The sequence below is a fragment of the Parasteatoda tepidariorum genome, chromosome 9 (genome assembly GCF_043381705.1).
Source record: "Parasteatoda tepidariorum isolate YZ-2023 chromosome 9, CAS_Ptep_4.0, whole genome shotgun sequence".
NCBI lineage: Eukaryota > Metazoa > Arthropoda > Arachnida > Araneae > Theridiidae > Parasteatoda > Parasteatoda tepidariorum.
In genome coordinates this window covers 23,069,971-23,092,598 of record NC_092212.1, presented here as the reverse complement: position 1 = coordinate 23,092,598, position 22,628 = coordinate 23,069,971, and the positions used below count along the sequence as shown (strand labels likewise).

Genomic DNA, 22,628 nt, shown 5'->3' with positions numbered 1-22,628 from the left:
TTTCAACTCCGTAGTATTCTAAAAACAATTTACGGTGTTAAATTTCGTTATTAGGGTACCCTTCCCGTAAACTGACAAATTTTTTGGTCCCATGAATGTCCGCTTAAAGGAGGTTTCACTGTATTTAAGTTGATTTACTGGTTGGTTAAAATAATATCAATCATACCTAAAATTACTGGAGTATGAGGTATTTTTAAAAAATAGTTTAAACTTCTTAGTTGAGATAACACAATTTTTAATTAAAATCTTAAAAATGCTTATCCCAAATTTGAGTTATCACTAAGAATATTTTCCTTTTTATTGACTCATTCACTGCCTGATACAACATTCTTTTTAGTTACGATATATTTTATTGCACAATTGAATATTTGATATATTATATAATTCTTCATTTTTATTATAGTTAAGTGATGATTATCCCATATACTTGGGACTAAGGATTCCTCAAAAAATTTTCTTTTTGAGGATTCCTCAAAAAATTTTCTTTTTGAAGTATGATATTGTTAAACTATTAGCAAGTAAAATTACTAAAAATACTTCGTATCACAACCTTTCCATACCATAAACAAACAAATGTAGTAAGCTTACATTACATTGAGTTCTATAAGAAAATGTTTTAAACTGAATTTTGTATTCCCTTTATCATGACAAAAGTAATAACTTTAAAAATAACACATTGTGCGGTTCCAATATTATGAGATATACTACCAATTCATATCATATAAATTTAAAACAAGGTTTTGGACTATGCTTTGCCATCATAGAAGAAATAAATTATCTATCATCACAATGAGTTAATTAAATTTTACCTAAGTCATATTTAGAATTATAAATTAAATAGAAAATGCATAAAATATAAAACTGTTTATTAAGTATTTATAAAGCATTTTACAATCAACAATAAAACACATATGGCTCCATATTGGAATTCTTCAATTGAAAACGGAAATTGGCATAGAATTTTATGGAAAAAGTCATGTTAACAACCCTACACTGAGTTTGGCATTTCATTCATTCACTCAAAAGACTAGACATTCCATCAAGAATTTGAAACTTCACCGGTAAAAAAGTACAGATCTTGTCAGAGTAACACATTTATGTGATTACAGTAGGCTTGTCTCTTCCTGTGTAGTCCTTCATTTTGGTTATATTAAGGGCAATGTCAATTAAAGGTTTTAAGATTTCCTGTGAAAAAAGCACAACATTTAATATTAAATGAATTACTTTATAAAAATAATCATTTAAATATAAGCATATTACATAGAGTTTTAACTTTTCAACGCCATATTATTTTTTTAACATTGTGTGATTTTCGAAATGACTATTCAGTCATACAAATTTTTTTTTTTAAAAAATGTCTATTACATGTAATACATTACATATCGCCATCAAACAGCTAACCCATTTTTTAGTTTCCAATAATATTCGGTTGTGTAGCCTTATAATTTTGAGAATTCCTGGATCAAGCATTGGGACAAACTAGCCTGCATTTGTGTTACATGGGGAGGAATGGGGATTTGTGCCCATGGTTAGCCCAAAGGTAACTAATGATCCATTAAACATTGAGGATATTTTACCACAGCACTATAGTCTGTGCAAGTAGGGGAGAGAAATTTTATTGCCCAACCATTGCTGAGATTTGAACCAGAGTCACCTCACAGGGTTGCCATTCCACAGGGAATTTAAAAATCACCTAAAATAACAGGGAATTTTGATTTTTCTTTAAAAACTGGGGAAATACAGGAAATTTTGTCTCTTATTTTTGTCTTTTAAAAAAATGGTGACCACTCAAAGCGTAATCTATGGGATATTTAACCATGATATTTCAATTATACTAAACTATTTTATTTACTACAGCATTATTTAAGTATTTTCAGCTGTTTTTCCAGCATTTAAAACTAATAAATACAGTTAGCCCAATATAGCTCACACAGAGTAATTGTTGTTTCCTCTTATTATATTGTGTAAATGTACAGGACAACACAGGGAATTTTTTTCCAGATTTGAGAGGCACCCATGCCTCATTTCAAGGCCAACGATCGCTTTATACCCTGAGCCACATAATACGTCATAATGGAAGATTTGAATATATTTTTGTATTTATTAATAGAATTACTGTGAATTATATAATCACTGGGTTTCTGCAATATTAGAGTTAAACTTTTGGTTAGCACATGTTTTTAAAATGAAAATTTATTTAAAACTTCTAAAATTTACCTGAGCAGGTTGTTTTACTTTATCTGGATTATTTTCATAACTATCGATATACAGACGAACAGTTGCTCCGCTACTTCCAGTTCCACTCAATCTAAGTACAATTCTAGAACCATCTTCAAACAGAATACGTATACCCTTAAAAAATTAAAAGAATTTTAACTATAGAAACAAAAAATAACTCAGTTATTAGAAATGAAGACAAGTTTCTTTGTTCGTTTTTTTCCGAACATAAATATCTTATCTGTTTGAGCAAAACAGGCTAGTTATTAGTTAAAGGTTTATTAGTTAGAGATTTCTATTGTTACAAGCATAAATGCATATAATTTAGTTTAAAAAGAGTTAAGCACTTTTGTTTTATTCAGATTATAAGTTTAAAACATTTTTTTCTTTTTAAATTAAAAACTGGCAATTACAGATGTAACACATTTAGCAAATAACTAATAATTGTATGTTCAAGTTAATATTCATCTTAATAATCTTGTATTGACTTAACTGTAAAAGAACCCCATCAGACAGAAAAAGGATATTTCCTCTATGTTATTTTCAAAGAAATATATAAATACAGTTCACCTTTTTATTAGGTAACTAATAAATGTTTTTTTTTTGTGTGTGTGTGTATTGAAATGTGTTCAACCTTTTCCAAGTTTACAGTCTTAAAAATTCTTGCAGCCTAAAAATTTAGTAAAACACATTTCACTGTATAAAATGAAATTAAAATATTTATTAGTTATTTAAAACCTTTAGAAATTGCGGTCATATAACTTTCTATAGGTAACATGAGTAGAATCAATTTACTCTCTCAAGGGGAACCATTAAAGCTGTCAATCAATTGAATAAGTTAGTGAAACAAGCTTTTTATTATGTTTAAAAACAACTAAATCACACACTACTTGCGCAGACTTTTTTTCTTTAAAAAAAAATTTCAGATGATATAGAATGTAAAACTGATTATCTTTAGAGTGTTATTTTATTTTTACTCAGTTAAAATTGTAAGATTAGTTAAGTTTTTTCAAGCACATTTTTCATAAACAATAAGTTAAAATGACAACACCATCACATTATATACTGAAATAATAATTACTTGTTTTGTTGCTATGCTTTGATCCACTGGATCAACATATTCAAAGTTATCCATGTTTGAAACTACATATGATTTATCACCAGATGAGAATGACTTATTAACCAATGACTTATTACCAATAGCTGCTTCAAGTTCAGCCATCATTTTGTTACAAGGGTCAGATTCACAATTTTCATAGTCATATCTGAAATAATAAATTGTATTTCATTAAATAATAAATTTAGGTTGTATTGTGCAATATATATTTAAAGCACAATTTAATCGATGAATTTGATTCAAATTCAAAATTTGATTTCTCAAGAACTATCCGACATATTTTGCTCAAATTTTGTATTTTGTCAGTTAAAATTGCATTTTTCAAAATGATATAAAATTTTTTTTACTTCATAATTCAAACATTTTCAACCATTATTATATAAAATAATAATTATTTACAAAAAGTTAATTTTGCATGGAATTATCTTTGGATTATATAATTTAGTGTAAAAAATTCTCAATTCGCTTAGAAAGTTCTCAAGATATGGAGAGTGAGTATGGTGCAAAAAGTAAAATTAACATTAAGGGGTTCAAACTTTGGACCGCTCTCCTGACCAAACTATTGGAACTATATTTTCCAAGTCGCGGCTACCCCCAATAATTTGGGTGTCAAAAATCCGAAACTGCTAACAAAAAAGAAGTTTATTCTGGGAAAGTACGTTTTATGTCAAATTTCATAACTTAAAATATTGTTTGCATTAATTTATTAGTATATTTGAAGTCACCCCGTCAAACCATAAAGTTTGATTCTTAGAACATGAAGATCCTATCATTAGATCAAAAGTTATTCAAGGTGGTCCGTTTTTTATTTTGCACACTAAATCTGCCTGAACTTCATTTCAACACTATTTTAAAGAGATAGGTGATGTTATTAGGTATTTAGACAAGTATTGTTTCATATCACAATGTGGACCATTTTACAGGCTTGTACTGATACAGCAGGAAATCAGAACAGTTCTTGGTGAGCACTCTAATTACAATATTTTTCAAATTTTATCTGATGAAGAAACTGTTTTTTTATTATTTTAATTCTACTTTTGCTTACATAGTGTTCAATAATGATTATCCAACTTTTAATAACATAATATGTTATATTATATTTTAATAATATTACAATCAAACCCCGTTATAGTGAACCTTCAAGGGAACGAAATTTTGTTCACTATAACCGGGAGTTCACTATATCCATTATTCAAATAAATGACTGAAAAATATTATGTAGTAACAAAAAAAAATTTTTTTTCATTACTTGTCTTGCATACAAAAAAAAAATTAGTAATCTTTAGCTGATGAGCAATCCTCTACATCAGATATGGAAACACTTCCCGACTCTCAGACAATTTTGAATTTCTGTTATTCCGCTTTTTAAACCTGTCTAACCTGCCATTCGAGCACATAAAAGTAGTCTCATAAAATTGTTTTCCAAATTCATCAACATTTGTTCAGATACTAGAAGATTGCGGCTTTTTCGAATGCTAACCACTTCTGTAATGCTTCTCAAACATCCTTGTGATATGCTTTTCTCAACTTTTTTCTGCCATCTAAATTTTTTTCATGAGCAGAAATTATTAATTACCTATTTTTCCATACGTTACAAACTGCAGATTTGGTTGGTTTTTATTCCCTGCAAATATCAGCTGGATTGCATCCATTTTCAATTTTTCTGATTATGCCCATTTCATCATCAATGGAGAACGTTTACTGCTCGCAATAGTTAAATTTGAGACACTTGCTTGCAGGCTTTCTTTTAACTAAACTGAGAGCAAAAAGGAGTTGAAATGAGGGCCTTATAAACACACATTAGTGTTCAACCTTTTGACCAATAATGAATAATTACTCATTCCCTCTGACAGAAAATGCATATTGATCCCACTGACACCTTGCAGGTGCATCATCTCCCTGGGTTGGAAACATCAGCTTGGTTTGTTTAGGGATGGGAAAGTGAGACAAAAGAAGCAAACAAGAAAAAATGCTAATTGCTACATTCCCCTCTATAGATGGTTTTAAAAATCGGTATATGTATTTATTTTGAAGTTGAAATTTCAAAATAAATCAGTCGGAGACAGGAAAAAGTTCATTATATCCAACTTCCTCAGTTTTTTTGGTGCACTACATCCACAAAAAATAACATTATACGTGTATAGCAAGGCACGGGACCGAACTTTGCGTTCACTATACCCGGGAGTTCACTATAAACCGTGTTTGACTGTATTTTCGAAACATTAAATGGCAATACCTAACATATAATTTATTTTTTTAATNTATATAAATACAATTCACCTTTTTATTATGTAACTAATTAATTTTTTATTTATTTGTGTATTGAAATGTGTTCAATTGAACCAAGGTACCAAACTTAAAATAATTTTAAATAAAAATTCTTGCAGACTAAAAATTTAGTAAAACACATTTCACTGTATAAAATGAAATTAAAATATTTATTAGTCATTTAAAACCTTTAGAAAATGTGGTCATATAACTTTCTATAGGTAACATGAGTAGAATCAATTTACTCTCTCAAGGGGAACCATTAAAGCTGTCAATCAGCTGAATAAGTTAGTGAAACAAGCTTTTTATTATGTTTAAAAACAACTAAATCACACTCTATTTGCGCATACTTTTTTTTCTTTTAAAAAAAAATTGAGATATAGAATGTACAACTGATTATCGTTAGAGTATTTTATTTTTACTCAGTTAAAATTGTAAGATTAGTTAAGTTTTTTCAAGCACATTTTTCATTAACAATAAATTAAAATGACAAGACCATCACATTATATACTGAAATAATAATTACTTGTTTTGTTGCTATGCTTTGATCCACTGGATCAACATATTCAAAGTTATCCATGTTTGAAACTACATATGATTTATCACCCGATGAGAATGATTTATTAACCAATGACTTATTACCAATAGCTGCTTCAAGTTCAGCCATCATTTTGTTACAAGGGTCAGATTCACAATTTTCATAGTCATATCTGAAATAATAAATTGTATTTCATTAAATAATAAATTTAGGTTGTATTGTGCAAATTTTTCATCGACAAATACATGAAGTTAAGTTTGTACTGTGCTAAAAAAAAAGGACCATCCTGAATAGCTTTTAATCTAATGATCAGGTCTTCACGTTTTAGGACTCAATCTTAATGGTTTGAGAGGATGACCTCAAATATGCTAAATAATTAGTGCAGACGATATTTTAAGTTAAGAAATCAGACACAAAACCTACTTTCTATGAATAAACATACCTCTTTTTCGAGGGATTCGGATTTCTGTCCCAGAATTATAGTCCCAATAGTTTGGTCAAGAAAGCGGTCCTAAGTTTGGACCCCTTAATGTTATTTTTTGTGTATTTTACTATATTTCAAAAACTTTTTAAGTGAATTTAAACATTTTCGCACTAAATTGTAACATTTGCTTGTCCAAAGATAATTCTATGCAAAATATAACTTTAAATAAATATTATTTTATTTAATAATGGTCAGAAAATTTTGGAATTGTAAGGTATAAAAATTTTTTGTATAATTTGAAAGAATACAAGTTTAAATGGTAAAATACAAAATCGGTAAAATCATTCCTGAGAAATCAAATTTTAAAAAAAAAAAAAGACTTTTGCAAAATTCGATTTCTCAAGAACTATAAGACATATTTTGCTCAAATTTTGTCAGTTAAAATAGCATTTCTCAAAATGATATAAAAATTTGTATACTTTATAATTCAAAAATTTCCAACCATTATTAAATAAAATAATAATAAATATTTACTAAAAGTTATATTTGGCATGGAATTATTTTTGGAAAAACGGATTTTATAATTTAGTGTGAAAATTTTTCAATTCGCTTAAAAAGTTCTCAAGATATGGTGAGATATGCAAAAAGTAAAATTAACATTAAGGGGTCCAAACTATTGGAACTATATTTCTCAAGTTGCGGCTACCCCCTATAATTTGGGTGTCAAAAAAAAGTTTATTCAGAGAAAGTACGTTATATGTCGAATTTCATAACTTAAAATATCGTCTGCATTATTTTATTAGCATATTTGAAGGCACCTCCCTTAAACCATAAAGTTTGATTCTTAGAACATGAAGATCCTATCATTAGATCAAAAGTTATTCAATGTGGTCCGTTTTTTATTTTGCACACTGTAAATCTGCCAGAACTTCATTTCAACACTATTTTAAAGGGGTAGGTGATGTTATTATGTATTTAGACAAGTATTGTTTCATATCACAATGTGGAGTGCTTGACATTTTAAAGGCTTGTACTGATGCAGCAGGAAATCAGAACATTTCTTGGTGAGCACTCTAATTACAATATTTTTCAAATTTTAACTGATGAAGAAACTATTTTTTTATTATTTTAATTCTACTTTTGCAACTTATAATAACATAATATGTTTTATTATATTTTAATAATATTATTTTCGAAACATTAAATGGCAATACCTAACATAGAAATTTTTTTTTAATTTTCACTAAGATTTTAAGTAAAAATATTATGGAAAATCTTGTTTAATATTAGAAATTTCAGGAAAAAATTAAGCAATATGCACGTTTTTTTTAACTGTCCTTTATTTTTTTAGTATTCTGCTGATTTAAAATATGAATAAAAATTCAGTTCTGCAAATAATTTTCAGGGATGAGAGTAGTGAAAAAGAGGAAGTCCAAGAAAATATATATATATATATATATTCAAAATCCAAAAATTTGACAAAAAAGTGCGATTTTTAAACTTGTAAATCATGTGGTTATAAATCACGATGGTTAATTTTAAAATTGTATGAATATGCATCACATGCATGATTTTAAATTGAGAGAATAAATCATGATGCGTAATTTTTAGATCACGTAAATACAAAATCACGATGCATAATTTTGAAATTGCGCTAATATGAATCCAAATGTCTAATTTTTAAAGCACGCATCAATACGAAAATCGATGTTTGATATTACAACCGCATAAACGAATCACGACATTGGATTTTAAGCTCGCGTGAATACGAATCGCGACATAAGCTTTTAAAAGCACGTAAATACAAACCGGGATATTGCATTTTTAAATCTCGTAAATAAGAATCGCGATGTACGATATTTAAATCGACTGAATAAGAATCGCAATGATGGCAATGTTCAACTTTTAAATCAGATAAATACGAAAATAGATGTTTGATGATAATAAAATCGCGATTTTAAAAATGCTTAAATACAAAACGCGATATTGGATTTTTAAATCTCGTAAATAAGAATCATAATTTACGATATTTAAATAGCATAAATAAGAATCACAATGCGCAACTTTTAAATCAAGTAAATACGAAAATAGATTATTGATATTAAAATCGCATGAATAAGAATCGAGATTTTTTGCAGATTCTGGACTAGGGATTTCTAAAAGGCTTGTTTGTATTGTTTTTGTTTAGACATAATAAATAAAAATTTACAAGATTAATTGAATGGGCAAATAAATATTTTCACCGCAAATCCACCTAATTTTTTTTTTTTCAGTTTGTTTTCACGCCAAAAAACAGGAAGCAGCAACGTCTGAATTACGAAAATACGAGCTATCAGGCGAAGAATAAAAATACGGAAAATCTTATTTTCTGAGCGTAAAATCGAGGAAAATAGCTAAAATAAGTAAAAGGTGGAAGGGTTAGCAGCTAGGACATAGTTTGAATTTTCTGTTTATCTTTGAAAATCGTAAATAAATATAATTGTTTTATCTCAATGACTGAATTTTCATAAAAAAAAGCGGGATATTTATAATAAAAATTTTTTTTTTTTTAAAAAAAACGAAACTTCTAGAGAATTAGAGTTTTTGATAAAAAGGCTGAAATTCGAGAGACAAAAGCGAAAATCCTCTAAATAGCGGAAAAATCTCATCCTTGATTATAAAGGTCAACCAGTTTTATCCCAAGAAAATGATTTTTAGGGAAACTTCAGAGGGAAGAATGAGAACTTCAATGTTTTCGCTCCGCGGAAAATTAAATTCCTCAAAATATTTTAACTTGTGCAAAAAAAATTTCTGTGGAAATTAGCGGGAGAAATGGAAAAATCTGAAAAAAAGCGGAAATCCGCGGAAGAATCACATCCCTGAATTTTTTAGCTAGTAAAGACATTAGCATTTGTCTTAATATCAATAAAAAATTATTTAAACTGCACTTGCAAAGCTTTATAAACAGAAACATAGAAATGTATTAAATAAAAATAAAACCAAAAATGTGGAATATCTAAAGAAAATCAGAAAAGTGATTGTATGAATATTGATAATTGGAATGATGTCATTAAATCTAAGAAAAGTAAAATCTAATTTTTAATAAATCAAATGTTTTTTTATAATTTTTAATAAATAAAACGTAATTTCTAATAAAATATAAATCAATAGTTTGTACAAAATTATTTTCGTGAAGTTATAAGTTTGAAAGGAAAGGAGGTTTAATTATTACTACATTTTTAATATTTGGCAAGTAACTTATTAAAATATTCCTGTCAAAGGCAAATTATTCTTTATAAAAAAATTTTTTTTTAAATAGTTCTTAATAAAAATGAAAAGTAATTTCATAAAACTATTGTACTAAATGAAAAGAAAATTTGATAAATGTATGAAATTTTTAAAAATTATATTTGCACATTTAAGTTTTATTTTACTAATCTAAAACAATACAATACCGAAACTAAAACTTTTACATGCAGTAATGATATTTGTAATTATAATGTTAAATTATAAGTTATTTAAATATAATTTTACACAAATAGTTCACACAATTTTAAACATAAAAATGTAAAAAAATAATAATTTTTACCTAGTGAAAAAATTTCTTCCAAATTTAACCCAATGCTGTGTCAGAAGATCTTCAACGCTCAGATTTGTGTTAGCAATAACAGAAAGCCATGCTAAAACAGCCCAAATTCCATCTTTCTCTCTATATGTAGTAATTTTGATATAATGTAAAATTAAATGTGAACATAAACATCAATAAAAATAGAAAGTTAGATTGAAAATAAAATAAAAAGGTTAACCTTGACGGAAACGTATTTCAGAAAATGGAAATATGCAAAGAATTAATATTATAGAGGCGATATACTTTTTTACTACACACACTGTAAATCAAGTTTTTTAAAAAAAGGGCTATATAATTTTAACATGATCATTTAATAAATATCTTTTGAACAAGCAGGTATAAAAAGATTTAAATACCAATTTGCACTACTGCACCATGTAGAGGTATGTGTATGTCTTTGCTGCTTTAATTTTTTTTCCATAAACCATTTATACAAAGCAAAATTTAACTTCAAACCATTAGTTGATTTCTCTATTTTTTGATATTGATTTATTAATAGGCTTTCTGATTCCATTCCCCTAAATATTTAAAAAAAATTTCCTTTTGCACTGATAATACAATTTTTTTTAAACAAAGAAATCCATTACGATCAAACTCAATAAAAATTAAAATGTACAAAATTTATCTGACAAAACCTATGCAACCAATTTCACCTACTAAAAAACCGTTTATTTGCTACACACATAAAACAATTTATTCTATCGAACGATGTAGTACAATGAGTGCATTTTATTTTGTAGGTATAATGTATAGCTGAATTATGACACTGTATTATTATAATCAAAGAAAAGTTTATACAAAATATGATTCTTAAGTCAGCTTGTAAAAAAGAAAGGGGAAAAAAACGCTGGAAGTTAGCTCGATTAAAAGTTGCAATTAAAAATTGCATATTGTTTTTAAACAACATTATTATTAACTCTGTTAAGTTTTAAAAATATTTCTATTTTAGTCTTATGTTGGTTAAACAGATATTTGGTTCTTAGAATCATAGATAATAGAATTTACCTAATATGATCAGATCCAGTGCCAAAACTTTCTTCCCCACAAAGTGAAAGCAATCCAGCATCCATTAAATTGCCAAAATATTTCCAGCCAGTTGGTGTTTCATAACTCTTTTTGCCGGTAACTTCAGCAACCCTAAAAAATATATATATATCATTACTGTTTAAAGGAAGGAATGACAAAAATTAAATATTTATATTATATGAAATCCTCAACACTAGTACATAAAAACAATTAATCAAAAGCTGCTTCAAATAAGGACTTAAACAACAAATCAAAAATTTAAATTTGTTCTTCAATAAATGTAATATTTTTTTTAACTTTCTATAAATTTTCATTCTTAATATATTTTGTTTGATAAATGATAAAAAATATTTAAACTAGAAATAAGGTTGCAAGCAAGGTGAGGAGGAATCATAATTCTTCCTACATTAAAATAGTTTATTTTGAATGGGTAATAAGTAATGGAGGTTCAAAGTAATTTCTTTGACAGGTTATTTTAGCATATACGTTTTACACATTTTCAGTCGAACCCATATAGTTATTTAATTATACAATTAATAATGACTTACTTGTTGCAAAAAGGAAGGAAAAAATAATTTATTGTTTTTATGATTTAAGTGATTTAGTTAAAATGGAATAAATTTCACACAAGGGAAATATTATATTAATGAATGAGCACTATGTTGAAATATAATCTAATAAATTCATAGAATTGCTAATTTTTACTCATTACAAAATTTGAAATATATTTTTCTATACATAAAAAAAACTCTCAATTTAATAATTTAACTGCAAATACAAAAATATAGAAAAAAAACCTATCTTAATTACATAAAAATTATAAGATTTTGTCTGTGTATTAGTACACAAGAAAAGTTTTTAGAAAACAAGAAATTTTTTTATTACTTTATTTTATTGCGTCCATTTCTTTATTCTTACTACTAAAATTCTCTTTAAAAACATGACGAAATATTTTAAACAGTGATTTTACTTTAATGATTTAAATCAAATTTTTTTTAATCAAACCATTAAAATTGTGATTCAAACTGCAAATTTTAACTAACTGATTTTAACTACTGTCAATTAACCCAATTGACTAAAAATACCCTACTTACCAAAGTCAATTAACCTTGTTTTATACAAACAAGTGTAGAATTAGCTTAATATGAATTTAAAACTGTTCTATCCTTATTTGTAGTTTATGTGCTCCTGATAAGATACATAAATTAATGTGAAAACATCCAGCTTTATTGCAAATGATAATTTGGCAGTAAACGAGGAAATAAATATTCTGTAGCCATTAGTAGTATAAATAAAAAAGGCCACTTTTTTAATGTTTAAAATTATTTCAAAAGTATCCAGATGTTTTAATGTGTAAAAGTGCTAAATCTATTTTTGTAGAATATAATCTGATCTGGAATAGTACATAATTTGAAAATTTTAAGCTTGTTGAAAATGATAATTCTGTAGAAAAAAACTAATCGGGGATAAAACACAAAATTCTATTCGGAAGGGAATAAATACCCTGACCTATATCTGCACAAGTAATAAAAAAAATTTCTTTTTAATATGCTCAAAGTTATTTCAACAGCAACTAACAAATTTCAATATTAAAAATCATTCAATGTATTTTCGTAGCATATGTGCCCTTGATCAGTAATGTTACATAATTTGAAAACTTTATATCCCATGATAATTTTGTAAAAAATAATCAAATAAAAAACAAAAGTTCTATTCACAAGGGAATTAATAATTTGTTGACCTATAAAAGTAATAGTAAAAAAAGTACTACTGTTTTTTAAAAATATATCTAAAATTATTTCAAAAGAAGTTAACAAACCTTAATATGAATATTCTTTAGTTTTTGATTGCCAGAAAAAATGAAAAAAACTTTTAAGCACATTTTAAGTAATTCATTGTCTTTTTAATAATAAAATAACATATTTCTACAGTGTTCTATTTCAGTTAAAATATAAAACATCATAACAAAAGGCATCTTAATACAAAAATATTAAATGAATTAAAATAGAAAGTAATTAAATTAAAATTTGGTTACCTATCAACAGCTCCAGCAGTAGGCATGCTCCTTGCATAGCCTTTCACACCAGTTTTTTTAAAATATGGAATGCATTCTAAATTATTAGCTAAAACTGCTAGAGAGTCTGAGGGGCAAACGAAGAATGCTTTTTTACCCAAAATCATGTTACGATCCTGAAAAATAAAATCTCATTATTAAAATTTAATAAACAAAACAAATTGTTTCGCAATAAAGTACTATTATAATAAATTAATACTAAAGTAATACTTTTGATTATAACTCATAAAACTTAGTATGCAAATGCATGTGGTCTAATTTTTTTTAAAAGTCTTATGTAATTTGAGTTTTCATCATCAATATCCAAGAATTGAATCAAATTTTCTATTGAATCAAATTCTATAGATTTTGAGCAAGATAGACTAAAGCAAAAAAAAAAAAAAAAAAAAAAAAAAAAAAATCTTGTATAAAGAATAAATATAGAGACAAAAATGGACATACTATGATTCGGTTTTGTTAATAAAAACGTTCCTCAGTGTCTAAATACCTCTGTGGTGTTTAGACACTGATGAAGGTTCTTGTTTATAGAACCAAAACTATTTGTCCATTTCTGTACTTTCATTTATGCTTCATTTACCTTATTTTTTGCATTAGTCCAATTCTACATTCAACAGGAATATACAAAGGCGTAAGGAATATATTACCTGGTAACAGATATTGGTTAAATAATAAATGTACTAATTTTGTCTATATGAATTTTGTTGAGAGTAAACGCAATTTTAAATCCAATGTACTTAAAAAAAGTGAACACCCTGAATAACTTTTGATAGATTTTCAGGCATCAGGATTCAATTTTAATGTTTCAAAAGTCTAGCCTAAAATTTATGAATCAATTAGTTCAGTATCAGTTACAAAAAAACATCATAATGTTAACACATATTATTAAAAAAGTAAATGTTATACGTCTTTAATTATAATCAAATATTGGCGTCCATAATCATATTATACAAAATTAGATATTTGGATGTTTAGAAAAACGAAATATTACAAAAAATTAAAGTCTAACTAGTATAAAAAAAATAGTAAAAATATTTTCCAAAATTTTAAATAGTTTAAAAACTAATTAGAACACGAAGAACTTTTATTATTTATGCTTAACTTAAATATGATAAATATATATACTCAGTAAAATGCATTATAACAGATTAGAACAATTTAAAAAGTTAGGCATAATCCAAATTAAATAACATACTTTATAATTAATGGAAAAGGATCGAACTCAATAAAAAACAATAAATAGAACATCATTTAAATGTGAAAACAAAATTTTTTAACATTTAAATGTTCAAATTCTAATTTTTATAACTAAACTATTTTATGTTATTAGTCCAAAAACTAATGACATTTTTGTAACTTTTATAATAGGGGTTTAATTAGAAAAATAGCAAAAACTTTCTAATCTGCTACACACAAAATTTACTTTGAAAAAGACAAGTTTAAAAAAAAATGATCTTGTAGTTTTTTCATTGAATAGCAGGTTTGTTATGTGAAAAAAAAATTTAACAATTAAAGGATTGATCAAATCCTAATTGGAAATTTCTATCAAACATTTATGTAAAAAAATAATTTTAAAACTCTTAATTGTTTGTTTAACCAGGGGTCTGTTTAGAAGAAATTTGGGTCCGTTAACGGACCCTTCACAAAATATCTTTTCATCAAAACGGATCCTTCACAAAATATTTTAGCTTAAAAACAGACCCTTCACAAAATGATTTTTCTTTTAATCGAACCTTTCACAAATTTGTTTATCTTCATTATTATTTNTCAAAAGCAGCTCCTAAATCAAAGTCCCCTTGTTCCATAGCTTTCACAAGATCTGCAGCATATGTGAGATTAGGATCAGGATGATGACCACCAAAATCTTCTAAAGGAACTCCATTCACAACACTACTTTCTTGGGCTCCCAATTCATTGATGAAAATTCTTTTAGCATAGGGACCAGTGACTACAATTCAAATTTTAGCTTGTACGATATTACTCATTACAAATAGTTACAGTTTAAACACAAACAAACAATGAAATATGAAATGCACTTCTTGTATTTAATAAAATTATCAATTGATATGTATATCTCCTAGATCCTTTAATTGACAATATCATTATATGGTTTGAAAAATATGTTATGATCCCAATACAAACTAAAAATTAGTTCTTAAAAACAAGGTAGTTTGATCATCTGATCATTGGTAATTTGATCATTTTATGACATGCACATGCATTTTATAAGTTCTGATTTTATAAGTTTCTGGAAAACCAGACACCTTTACATCCCTTTATTAGTAGCTGAGTTTTCAATTCTTATTTGCTTTTTGAGAATAATTAAAATTTATTTCTGGCATTTTCCCCCAAGAGACGAAATAATTTCATTTCTGGTGGCTGAGTTCAGTGTATTTTTTTTTTCTTTTTTGTTCCTTATTAAAATGATTTCAACTTGTTTACAATGTTCAATAAAGGTTTCCTGCAAAAACTACAAAATCTGCTTTCTGCCCAATAAAACAATCACATCGAGCTGAATAATTTATATACTAATTATTGGAGAAGTAAATTTCTTGTTTTTTTTCATAAATTTTTTTTTGCAAAAAGAATGATAAAAAACTTAAAATAGTTAAGCAAGAAATAACTAACGTCTAACACTCAAAAGTGTTATATTTCTAATAATTTAGTGATACTTAAATAAATAAAAACTCAGAATTAAAAAAAATTTAGCAGCACGTAAATGAATTTAATTCTGGGTCATTCATTCAGGAGGAACATGGTCCAAAGGTTAAAAAGTATTTTAATACAAGATAGTCAGAATTTTTAATTAATTTTCAGTTTTAAAATTTATATTCAATGAAATATGCATTATTAAGTTTCAATTAGCAAAATTACATAAATACTTTGCATGAAATTAATTACATCACTATTGAAATAACATTTTGAAAATACAATTTTTGAGCATTTTTCAGAATGCATTGTAGAATTTTTAGTTTATTAGTAAGCAAAAGAGCTGTGAAATTAATTTTGAGATTTGTTTCATTCTAGCCTGTTTTTCAATAGGTAACAATGATACCTTTTTATTACATTTTTAATCAATTTTAATCCTTTATTTATATGTATTAAACAATGTTCAATGTAATGAAGATTAAAATGAATTTTTATTATTTATGTTTAATAATATTTCAGTCATAACTATATTTATGAAATCTAATAATAAACTGAAGTTCTTAAAGTATCGTTAAAAAAATTGAAAATATCAGAAGTCAAAAATCTGATTTAACTCAAGTAAATCAGATTTAAAAAAAAAAAAGATTTTTGAAATAAAAGAAAATTACGAAACCTTTTTAAAAAGGAAATAAAATAAGAAATAAAGACATCATACCTCCATGCATACAGTTAATGAGAATTTTGAAGCCTCCAGAAATATGCTGTCTTATTGCATTAAAATCAAATATTTCTTTCATGAGTTCTAAATAGTCTTCTACTGAATCAACGACTTCGACACAAAATGGGTCACCTTCAACAATGTAATCATTAACACCTATTTTAGATATGTCACACTCTAAATCTGGACAGATGGAGTACTCTTTAATAGACTTAGTGAGTTCATAAATCATATTTGTAGCACCATCTGGAGCTGGACCTATAAGAAAAATATTAAATTTAAAAATATTTTAGTAGAAAACAAAAAGGGAAATTGAGAGAGGACACTTTGAGATAAGTTTTAAGACATTAAATACATTACAGTAGAAGATATCTATATGACGCAATTCTATAAGCTGCAATTCTCCATAAACTACATTAGCTTTATGGGTGTAAACAATGTTTGCAGTTAAGAAATTTCTATAACTTAGCAAGAACTATAAAACTTATTATTTTATTTGTTTAATTATTTACTTAGAGGTTAAAATTTCAAAAGCTAACAGGGCTGAAAGTCCATACATATCAAGACGGAAAAGAGCAAAAACTGGTAACAAATAAATTTCATTTTTAGCTTTTTTTCGGGAAACTAGCAATTTTTATCAAATCCATAACTACCAATTTTTTTTAACGAATACAATTTATATGTTGAATTATTTCTTCGCTGATAAAAAATTAAGAGCAATGAATTGTTTATTCTTAAGAATAGATTTACTCCTTCCAATAATTATCAGTAATTGAAAGAATTCTACTAACAGTTTTTTTCTTTTTTCCATCTCACTTTAAGGCCTGAAAGCTAAGCAAACCATAATTGATTAATTTGTTTGTTTCTATTCTAATATTGTAGAAAATCTCAACTTTTTTTCTGCAAATAATAAGTGCATAATTTATGTTTTTAAATATTTGTTTCTAAATAGCATTTAAGATTGATCTGTTCCAGACAAATATTGCCATATTTAGTGGGTAAGTTTAAAGATAAGTGAAAGGACCCACATATCACAAAATTCCCTAAAACGCAAAACATTTTACTGTACTAACAGTGATTTCACTTACACACTATAGCACATCAACTATGTTAAAAATCAGTGAGAAGATACATTCCTAAAACTTGTAAATCTCCATTGCAAAAAATATAAATAATTATCACAACAGTTGATTTATGAAGACAAAAGTAAGTCAAACTAGACTAGAACAAATTTTTTTTCTTGTGTTTATCATAGGTATCAAGCATTGAGGGTTATTAGATTTTTCTAGGAAGGAAAAATTATAAATAATTAAGTGAAAGCTTAGTATGCAATTAATAACTGTCTCACTTGTAAAAGGATGGACGAAGTCGATTTATAATATTTTTTAATTCCTTCTGAACCAATTTTGTTAAATGTTATATAAGTCTCACACAAAGACAAAATGGATATATTACAAAGTAGTGATATACCATCAATAAGTTTTGAACTCGAAAATATAACAATTTCATATATTCTGAAAAGGGAAAAAAATAGTTATTTTATACAAATGTATGTTAGGCATAAAAGGCATTTAATTTGCATATTTGTATAACACATATTGGCACTATTTTTTAGAAAAGTACGCAGTTTTCAATTTAATTGTAGGCCCTAATCAGTATTTATAAAATCCTTTTAAGAGATCTCGTTTATTTTATTACTTGAGATAAATAATTCTTATTCTCAGTCCTCCAAATATTTTAAAAAACATGATAAATCTAATGAATCAAATTGATTTTTAAAAAAATGATTTATACCTTGATCTATACTGCTGATATCCTGGTTATAACTATTTTCAAAAATATATTTTGCACTGTTAAACAGGCATTTAAATTTAAGCCCAAATAATTTAAGATGAAAGTTAATAAAAATAATTTTTCAATAAAACAAAGATTAAAAATTCTAGTTGGAACAAGAAAACAAGAAATTTTAAACAAGAAAAATAAGAAATAAATTATATTAGTTACCTCCGTTAGAAATATTGAACTTAATGCCAAAATCTTCATTTTCTCCACCAGGATTATGGCTAGCAGTTAAAATGATTCCTCCATCACAACCTTTTTTTCTTATTACACAGGATACAGCAGGAGTAGACATAATACCATTCTGGGCAACAATTAGTTTTTTGACCTAAAAAAAAATTTACAGTAAAAATTATTAAAAAAAAACAAACTATTATTAAGATAAGTGGTTTTTTTTTTTATAAAAATAAAAGATTAAATACAAAGGAAGAGAATAATTATAAAATTTAATAACATGTATATTGCTGTAAAAAATATAGAGGAACACTAAGTCTTCAGATCATCTGAAAAATGAGTATAAATAACTCGAGTCAAATTTAGGTATTTAACTACTTGAGGGAGCTGGTGATGCATGAATTATGGTAATAAGCACACCAATTATGGTAATAAGTAATACAGGTATTGTAGTTATAGGTATCTAATATTACCATGTGTATTGAAGAAATATTTTACTGGTATACAAATTGTGAGGTATAGTACTGATATAAATACTATATAGAGGGTCTCCTCCCTCAACCTTGGCTTTTTAAATTTTTTTTCTTTTTATATACACAATGTAAACAAAAATATATTTATGTAAAGCACACTTTAATTTATCAATAAAGCTATGAATCCAATAAAACTTAATCATAATATCAATATACAAGCTTCTAGTAGAAAGTTAATGAAACATTTACTTATTATTAAATTAGACTCCTCTCTTAGTCTTATTTCATTATTTAACTTGATGAAAATTTAAATACACAAATTCATTTTTTTATAATCCGTTATTAGATATTTTTTAAAAAAGAAATTTAAAAGATATCAGTAGGCAACTTACTAAATTTTATAAATGTTGCAAATTTTTTTAAATATATTTTTCAGATGAAAGTAATTTTTATTTTATAAGCAGTCATATTAAAGAATTGGGGTTTTGTATCTAAATTTAGCTAAAAGATTAAGCTTGATAGAACCAGTTTCCTCAAAATTAAAAGTGGTTGATATGCAATGCTGAGCACCTTGCCTTTATGTGATGGGTCTTGTTATTATAGAACACCACTTTTTATGATTCTCATGGCTAACAACTGGCTGTTTTAGGTCAACTTTACTTTATTGTATAGTGGAAACAATAATAAAATACAAAATGGATACTTTATTTACTACAAAACAAAGTTTTATGAAAATTATCTTTTACACCTCTTCTTCTGACAGAACGAGATTCTACTCCTTCTAGGTTAATTCATGAGTAATACGCTTCCACATCAATTTACAGATAAGATATTCTTAATATTTATGTATGTAATTCCCCTATTTATTAAGAAACAAATTGACATTTTAAAATAATTTTCATAACATATTAACCACTGGATTTTATTATATTGATCTAAATTGCCCAAATTTTACAGTTTTTTTTGTAGTTATTAATACTTTTAAGTTTTTTCAAGGTTATTATAATTCAGAAAATATTTTGATACATTAAATTATGCATAAATATTTCCAAAATTTGAATTTCTTACTGGATAAATATGGCAATTGCAAACATGTAGTTATTTTATGGGTTCACATGGAGGAAAAATAATCTTTTTGGCTAGTAGATGTCATTAAAATAGTTTTCTTTAATTTTTAAATACTAATCTAAGTAAATTATACTTCAATAATAGTTTCAATACAAATTTTTACAGCAATGCTCCGAAAAATATGTAAAATACAAAGCGCAAATTGCGCTTGATTACACTAACATTTCTAAGTTACCCAATATATGTTTTTGGAAGTCAAGACTAACACTTAAAATAAGTATGCAAATGTAAAAAAAATAAATAAATAAAAATTATTAATACAATAAAAAATTATCTTAACTTGACAAACAATTAAATAATCAAATTTTGATTACTTTGTTAGCTGCACATATCTTAATAATTTTCTGTACAGCATCTTTCACATAAAATCTTCCATCTCCTCCAACTGCTAAAAGTGAGCCTTTAAGTTTATTTCCCATCGCAGAAAGAGTACATTGTACAAAATTTTCAGTGTAATTTTCTTGCTTGAATACTTTAACTTTTTTACGGAGACCACTTGTTCCAGGCTTTTGTCCTTCAAAAGGAGTAGTAGAACATTTTACGATTTTTAAAGGTTTAGCCATAGTAAAAATCGTCTGCTAAACTCCTAATTTTCACTTATGCAAATCAGTAGGGCTGAAAAAAATAATTACAATTATCTTTACAATATATTACAGTATTAGTTTGATTGCATAAAAAATATAACACTGAAAATAAAATAAAATAATAGACTTAGGAAAGATAACGATACCAAAATTTTAAATGAAGGTCACATCTGAAGGGAACAAATCGAAAACAAGTGCGTTCTAACCGTTGCCAAAACAATTATAATTGTAATTATGATCGCTGAAAGTTAAGAGCTAGGAAAATCATACCAGTATTTCAAAGTCGGCACCTAGTGTTGAAAACATGAACTATTTTAAAGAGTAGGCATTAAAGAATAAACACAATCCCAGTCTCGCAATGCAAGGTCTCATGTTGGTTCCAACAAAACAGAATGATTCAAGTTGCTTGACCAGTCTTTTTGACATCCAGTTGCCGATTAGCGTAGTTTTTGTGATAAGAGGAAGAATCATTCAAAATCTCTTGAGACCAAAGTTTACTTAAAAAAGTCGTACTTCAGTAACTGCTATCGACAGAGGCACACAATAGCTCTTCATAATTAATGCAGGAGAGAAAGAGATGCGCTTGATCAATGAAGATCGAATTGGTGAGCTTTTTTCCCCTTTCCATTTCTTTTTATTTATTTTGCGAATTCGCGTTTGAATGTTAGAATAATATGTTATGAGTTTATGTAATAAGGAAAATAATTTGTAATTTTTTGTACACAAAATCGTAATTAATGTAAAACGAATGAAAGTTTTATAAATCGAAGGTGTGATATTTGTATATGTTGAATTTTTTTTATAACTTTATTTTAAAGTGAGAATCAGCATACTTCGATATTTAAGTGTTTCAGTGCAACAAAATTATACTGAAACACATAAATATCGAAGGAGTGAGCGAAGCGAGGTTAAATTGTGAAATAATTTGAAAGAAATTTTGAAGTTAGCTTTATATAGCGAAGCGAGTAAATCAGTATTTACCTATTATCATTATTGCCAGTATTTACCTATATACCAGGGCTTCTCCAAGCCCTGATATATAGGTAAATACTGAAAATTAATTTTTTTATTTAAATTAATTTTTATTGGACAAGTTTTTAAACTGCTTGACGTAGGTTTTCAATTAGTGAAATTGATTCCAGTGATATGATGAAAATCACAAAAATTAAGAATGCTCTTAAGGGACTCAAACTTTTGTCCACTTTCTTGATTGAAATAATCGAACTATATTTTTCAAATGTTCGAGTCGTAAATCCAAATTGTACAAAAAAAAAAATGCTTTTATTCACAGAAAGTATCTTTTTGCCACAGATTTTTTAGTTAATCTATATAATTCGAGCTATTCAATAAATTTTTATTTCTTATAGCACTCAGTTTGAACTACATAAAACGTTTAAAGCGAATTGATATTCAAGAGAAGAAAGCAGAAAAAAGAAGGGAAAAAACCAAGTGCTGTCAATTAAAAATCTTAATAGAAATTTTACTTTACCTTTTTTTTTTTTCTGAAAACTTAGTAATAACAAATTCAGAAAATTTTATTACAAATGGTTTGCTGTTATATGTAAGAAAATAAATGGGAAAAAGTAAGTGTGACTGTAATGAAAGTGACTACAAATATTATTATAAGAACTGGTGGCTGGAGCATTATAAAAAAAAATGTGTTCTCAAAATGCTCCTATGGAAAAGTAAGAAAGTAGAAACAACATAGTTTCATATGTCACATTATAGCAATTTTACTTATAAAAGCACTACATTTAGTGAATTTGAACTATTTCAGTTCATTGATGGTTTATGT

At 26.4% G+C, this 22,628-nt stretch overlaps 1 protein-coding gene across 1 annotated transcript; it reads right to left on the bottom strand.

Moving 5' to 3' along the window:
* Window positions 1–849: 849 nt before the first annotated feature.
* Window positions 850–21,105, bottom strand: LOC107440952 (phosphoglucose mutase 1). Its single transcript, XM_043050297.2, has 12 exons — window positions 20,980–21,105; window positions 20,564–20,864; window positions 18,640–18,802; window positions 16,633–16,893; window positions 15,036–15,216; window positions 13,233–13,397; window positions 11,177–11,308; window positions 10,133–10,252; window positions 6,129–6,312; window positions 3,299–3,406; window positions 2,218–2,352; window positions 850–1,185 (listed from the first exon to the last, which is right to left on the bottom strand). The coding sequence occupies exons 2-12, from the start codon at window positions 20,810–20,812 to the stop codon at window positions 1,096–1,098; spliced, it is 1,788 nt and encodes a 595-aa protein (XP_042906231.1). The 5' UTR covers window positions 20,813–20,864; window positions 20,980–21,105; the 3' UTR covers window positions 850–1,095.
* Window positions 21,106–22,628: the final 1,523 nt, after the last annotated feature.

What these genes read in the sequence shown, in the direction of transcription:
- LOC107440952 (XM_043050297.2), bottom strand. Translation starts at nt 20,812, where the DNA reads ATGGCTAAACCTTTAAAAATCGTAAAATGTTCTACTACTCCTTTTGAA. An exon ending in CATTAACTGTATGCATGGAG is followed by an intron (nt 15,217 to 16,632) that starts GTATGATGTCTT and finishes TTTGAATTGTAG; the next exon opens with TCACTGGTCCCTATGCTAAA. An exon ending in ACTGCTGGAGCTGTTGATAG is followed by an intron (nt 11,309 to 13,232) that starts GTAACCAAATTT and finishes TATATTTTTTAG; the next exon opens with GGTTGCTGAAGTTACCGGCA.